The following is a 5,767-nucleotide window of genomic DNA, read 5'->3' as shown; positions in this document are numbered from 1 at the left end:
TGGTTACTTAATGAAATCTGATGATTTTTAAGAGCTTCTGCTTAAGGATTTGAGCTCTATATAGTGTTCCAACAGAATGGCCTCTCAATTGTGTCACTTAGGCTAATTTATATTATGTTAAGTTTGGGGCAGTATGATTTTGAAGATTACATGGATGATTGAATAATGGAACAACAACAGAGAGAGCAGGTTTAAGAGAAATTGAGGAGGTTATCTGTCCGCATTATAATAATAATAATAAGAATAATAGTTATTATTATTATTGTTATTTTTCCAAGACACTTCATTTGATGCACAAAATCATTCATATTAACGCAACACAAAGAACAAAGTGCTTTTCAACATAGATTAGTACTAGTAAAAATTATTATTATTATTATTATTATTATTATTAATTATTATTATTATTATTATTATTATTATTATTATAGATGCAATTAGGTCACTTTTGGTAATTCCATTTTTTAAATGTCAATAATTTCCTTCAAATATCGAGTTGTAATAATTGGTCCTTTTGCCCATTGAAAATATATGCATTATAGGTTTTCTAATTATATTATTATTTCTTCAACCACGTCAACATTTTCTCATTTACAGAATGCCAGGTTTAGAGTGTGCATGCACTACTGTTATAAATTTGAGAACCAACAATATTTTTCATTTTTTCTGGTCCATTGGCTGTTTTTGTTGAAATGTTGGACCAGCCTTTATGGGTCTTACTTCACGTAAAATCTGAAACATAATTTAGATAGTAAGCAGAGTCAACATTTGTAGAGCTGAGCTAAAGACAACAAGTCACCTGAAATTATTGAACCAGTTGTAAAAGTTTTCTTCAATAAAGAGGTTTTAATTACAGTTGCAGTAAATGCTGTAATGAGCCTAAAGGCGAATGTAAGAATAACGTAAGAGTAAGATAGTTAAGGACAAAAAATAGACATGCGTGAATAAAATGTTAATGACATTCATTTAAATACATATAATTTCTGTAATCCAAAAGTCCTTATGATATTATAAATGCATGCATGGTATATTAATTTCTTTGGTGGCATAGGCTGTTGTTGGGAATAATAATGATAATGAGAGTAACAATGAGAAAGGGCTAATTATGTAAACCATAAGATGTTAAAGATGTAGGCCATGCACGGCCAGGCAGGCTACCATTTGCTATCGGCCTGCTATGTTTTCTTTTCTGGTGTTAAGTGTGAGGCCTACACAAAAGCCAGGCTAATAAATAAATAATACCAAAAAAACAGCTCATTTGAATGTGATATGTTCCTACTACTTGCAGCCTTCTTTTAAACACTGAAAGGCCAGTGTCCGGCCTTTTGAACTGTATAGGCTTAACGCCATAAATGCTCCAGTTGGCACAAACAAAAGTGTCTGTTTACACATGCAGGCTTGGTGGCAGCGTCATACGTCCCCGTCATAGAGGCTGAAGTACTTGCTGGTGTTGGAGAAACAGAGGTAAGGCGTATTCGAACCCGGGTACACGACGGGCAATGGCATGGGCATCAGGCACCTCCCCAGCAAGCTGCTCTCCTTGTACAAGGCGGGGAGCTGACCCACCACCACGGGCTTCACCGTCTCCGGGAAGTCGCTCACTGGTCCGTCGATTTCACTCGAGATTTGCCGTTTCAACTTATTCCTGCGGTTCTGGAACCATATTTTCACCTGCGTTTCGGTGAGCTGCAGCGAGCTGGCGAGACAGGCGCGCTCGGCGCTACTCAGGTAGCGCTTCATGTCGAACGTAGACTCCAACTGGAAGATCTGTCTCTTGGAAAAAATGGTGCGCGTTTTCTTTTTCGTGATCATTTTGCTCTTCTTCGTGGGACTGTCCGCTTTAAGAGGCTCCGTGGTCGTGGTGGTGGAGCTGCAGTCGTCGCAGCTACTGTCCCCGCTCTCGAAGCGCGCCTCCGCAGCCCGAGCGTTAATGTCGCTGGCCCGGTTATTCTCTTGGGTGAAATCTGCAAGAAAACACCAACAACAACTGCTTGAACCTCCTCTCAGACTGTGTCACCCCCTGGCGCGTATAAGAGGCGATGCGTTATCGTGATGTGAATCAAATAATCCATCCACAGCCCTTACCGCTTTCGTCCGATTCGTGCCTGTGCTGGGCTCCTGGCCCCTCCAGGCTGCTCTGCAGGATGCGGCCTTTACACGTCGCCGTGGCGGAGACATCGTGCTCTCCGTGGGGGTGACAGCTGTCACTGGCGCGCCCGCTTGTTTTCAGGTTGAGGATGTTGTCAATGGTGAATTTGAGAGAGGCGCTGGGACGACATGGTGCGTCCTCTTTACTCATATTCTCCAGTGCGCAGCGTAAACAGACCCTTTGTTTACTTCTCCTCTTGGATAAACGCAAAGCAGTCACCACTGAGGTGTTGATGGTGCACACAGCATAGCAGCATCCACTGAGCACACACTGCTTGGCTGGGACTCAGTGTGTAATCTCAGCGCTCACATCACGTTGGATGGGTCGAACTAGGTCCTCGCTGATTGGTCCAATTGACAAGCGGTGTTGACCAATCACAGCGAAGGGATGCGACGAGAACGAGAGCGTTGTATTCTAGCTCCACTCCTCCCTTCACCCAAACTACATCTTCTCCATCAAAACCTGCTGTTCGCTAACATGTCCTTTCACACTGTGGTTCACATTTCCAGTAAAAAAAAATGACCTTCCATTATTAGACGTTGACCAGACGGTTACATAAGTTGTTTTGAACTTCCCCACCTATAAAAATTGTCTACAGATTTCACTGTGGAAAAAAAGTATATGCATTTACGTGAGCTGTGTGCGATTGTGTACCAGGCCGGCCACTTGCATAACTCTTGAAAAATAAAAATGAGAAACGGATGCTCTTTTACACTTTGCCCCAGTCCTGCAGCTGAATAAGGCAACCAAAATACGCACAAATAGGCCTCCTGTATATGCAAAATACATTCATAAACACAATTAAATTCATATCTCTGTGGTTGTGTTAATGAACGAGAATTATTATCCCAAAGGAAGACCTATAATATTTCACATTAGCTACCATTTGGTTGTGCAACTGAAAATGCTATGTCCAGCGTGGATAATATCGAAAAAATGATAGTTCCTTCACGTCGCGTGCTTTAATATTTTTTTAATTGAGATTAATCGTTGATTGTGCTATAATTTCGAGTAATATTATGCTATTATGCTGAATAATAATTCATCGTAATTCCCCTGACCCTTTCTGCTGTTATGCTTGATTTGTTCAAAAAAGTCTATTTTCATTTGATTGTACAATTCTAGATACGCAACACACTGCAGCTTTAAGTAAAGATAATTATGTTAAGTAGGAATACATTTCCATTGGCTACCCTTTCAGCCTAATTCATAACGATCCGAACTGCAAACGCGTCTTTAAAAACAATGCAGTATAGAGACCACTGGTGAATTTGTGTTGTTTACCTGTTGGCATTTCTTGTAAATGTTAAAATTAATCCTGCGGTCAAACAAAGATAAATGAAAAACAATGACACTGTTAAAATATATTTTAAAAAACATACCCCAAAACCTTTTACACTATTTTAATACATTGCGTATAATCAGTGAAAAACGAGTCAGTATTTGTATCCATTTATTGAGTGGAAAAGGTGATAATATTGAAAATGTGTGTTTGTTTTTTAATATAAAAGTTTGGCGAAAAAAATAGCTGCTTATTAGACAGAGTACACTGCACTTTATAGATCATTATATGCTGACAGTAGCAAACAAACACACACTTAATACAGAAACACGACTTCACTTTGTGTCATATGTTTTCTTCTGATGCTATCAGCGATTGTCTGCGCCATTGCGTGTTATTGCACTGTATTGTAGTAGAAATGGCAAATATGTCTTTAAACCAAGCCGCTCATCTGCGACCTCAGCATGTTCATGGAGTGGGCCAAGGAGGACAGAGGGTATGCGATGGAGTTGGAGAACACCTGATGTCCGTTCAAGTTGAAAGCCAGTGCAGAACCGGCTCCGGGTCCGTCGTGATACAAAATGGGGACTCTGACTACCCTCTGGCTCGGGTTGGGAATATGCACAACCTCGAGATCCGCCGCCAGTTGTCTCTTCCATTTATTCCTGCGGTTCTGGAACCAGATCTTGACTTGGGTCTCTGTCAGGTGGAGGGACGCGGCCAGGCCGGCCCTCTCCGAACTGCTCAGGTACCGTTTCACGTCGAAGGTGGACTCCAGTTGGAACACTTGGCTTCGGCTGAACACAGTGCGGGTTTTCTTCTTCCGGGTCTGGTTTGAGTCAGAGGGCGCGTCAAAGCCACTTTGAGCCTCGTCGTGGTCATCAATCAGGTTGCCGTCGCTTAATTTCCTGTCCGACTCGTAGCTGTCGTCTGTAATCGGTTCTGATACGGCGGGAGAACTTCTGTCACTGGTCGACACCGAGCAGCAGTTGTCCTCGGACCTCGTGTTAACAGATGGACCTGATAGGAGACCAAAATGTAACGATTTAGTACAACTTTAGCCCTGGCGCATGCATGCATCACATCATCAGCGCGTATTGGAAATTAAAAAAAACAATTGGCCATGAAATGTATATCTAAATACGTCTGTATGTGCGTCGCCTTTATAAAATACACTATAGGCTATTTATTGGCTAGGTTACCATTTTTCCTGCGATGTAAACACGAGTAATGCATTGATGTCCAGCTTTTGGGAAGCTCTCGGACAGGTGATTAAGAAAACTATACCCGCAAATCACAGTCGTTTCTAATTCTGTTTTATCCTAATTTGAAGAATTGCTTATTCAGAATGGATCACACGTGTGTTTGTGGGGGGGTTGGGGTGGCGGGGGGGTGTCGAATCTTCAATCAGTCATAGTCAATCGCATATTGCACGACTTTCATGGTTACAGCCTCCGACCTCATTCAGTTTGCTCTTTTTCTTTGTAAAGGTGAAAAATTTGAGCAATACTCACTTCCCGGTGCATCCAAAGCGATCAAGCCAGTGTGCACCGCGTAGCGGTTTACCAGCGGCTCTGTGCACAGCGACGAGGCTGGGCTGCAGCCATCCGGCGCTGGCGCACACTTGATGCCGCTCTGCGCGTACGAGACCAGGCTGGCGGAGTCCGTGCGCGTCGCCGCTTCACATCGACTGCTTTCCGAAGGTGAATCCCGCTCGTGTGGCCCCGCCGCCAGGAGATTCTCGATGAAAAAAGACGACGCCCTCGGTGATGACAATAGAGGAGTCTGCGTGTCCGTCAGCTTCTTCTGCATGTTTTCGGGATTTCGCCGAGTAAAAACAAAAAATATCACACCAATTCCGACTCCATTTAGTGTTAAAACAACGTCCAAAAAGTCCAAGCAGGCACGTGAAGCATCGCGGCTTTAGCGCTGTACTTGGACGGGGACTCGCTGCAGCGACGGGACGACGAGGCACTAGTACAGTACAGTGAAAGATCCAGTCGCGCGTTTGTGGAGCACCGGGGGCCATCCAGTGATTGGACGAGCACAATAGCAAATGGGCTTTTCCGAGGAAAGGCGAGTCACCGTATTGATGCACCAGTGACTGTAGCTACTGTAATGACCCGTCCCTTAAGCCCCCGCAGGCTCTGTTGCGTCTTTATTTGGGTCAATTAGAGTGCAAATCAAAATTGAAGACACACATGGTATCATCCATGCCCACAGCCCTGTGATCTTTAAACAGTCAGGACATTTTGCTATATCATGCCGGTTTACTTCTTTGCTGTATAGCGGGCTTCTCATCATTATTTTCATGAATGGTATATTCCAAAGTTATG

The 5,767-nt window shown here is 43.2% G+C and overlaps 2 protein-coding genes across 2 annotated transcripts; both read right to left on the bottom strand.

The window, feature by feature from the left end:
• Positions 1–826: 826 nt before the first annotated feature.
• Positions 827–2,437, bottom strand: hmx4 (H6 family homeobox 4). The gene is made up of 2 exons (XM_086033679.1): positions 2,086–2,437; positions 827–1,964 (listed from the first exon to the last, which is right to left on the bottom strand). The coding sequence occupies exons 1-2, from the start codon at positions 2,297–2,299 to the stop codon at positions 1,411–1,413; spliced, it is 768 nt and encodes a 255-aa protein (XP_085889805.1). The 5' UTR covers positions 2,300–2,437; the 3' UTR covers positions 827–1,410.
• A 1,148-nt stretch (positions 2,438–3,585) lies between these two features.
• On the bottom strand, positions 3,586–5,533 carry hmx1 (H6 family homeobox 1). The gene is made up of 2 exons (XM_086033750.1): positions 4,946–5,533; positions 3,586–4,451 (listed from the first exon to the last, which is right to left on the bottom strand). The coding sequence occupies exons 1-2, from the start codon at positions 5,241–5,243 to the stop codon at positions 3,865–3,867; spliced, it is 885 nt and encodes a 294-aa protein (XP_085889876.1). The 5' UTR covers positions 5,244–5,533; the 3' UTR covers positions 3,586–3,864.
• Between the last annotated feature and the right edge of the window lie 234 nt (positions 5,534–5,767).

Source organism: Filicampus tigris, chromosome 6 (genome assembly GCF_054856515.1).
Source record: "Filicampus tigris isolate MCC_2025a chromosome 6, RoL_Ftig_1.0, whole genome shotgun sequence".
NCBI lineage: Eukaryota > Metazoa > Chordata > Actinopteri > Syngnathiformes > Syngnathidae > Filicampus > Filicampus tigris.
The sequence above is the reverse complement of the archived record's forward strand: the minus strand, read 5'-3'. Positions and strand labels throughout refer to the sequence as shown.

Bases quoted from the DNA above. Each gene is read 5' to 3' on its own strand.
- hmx1 (XM_086033750.1), bottom strand. From the start codon at position 5,243: ATGCAGAAGAAGCTGACGGACACGCAGACTCCTCTATTGTCATCACCG. The intron at 4,452-4,945 runs GTGAGTATTGCT...GTCTCCTATCAG, and splicing joins CGCTTTGGATGCACCGGGAA to GTCCATCTGTTAACACGAGG.
- hmx4 (XM_086033679.1), bottom strand. From the start codon at position 2,299: ATGAGTAAAGAGGACGCACCATGTCGTCCCAGCGCCTCTCTCAAATTC. The intron at 1,965-2,085 runs GTAAGGGCTGTG...GTTTTCTTGCAG, and splicing joins GCACGAATCGGACGAAAGCG to ATTTCACCCAAGAGAATAAC.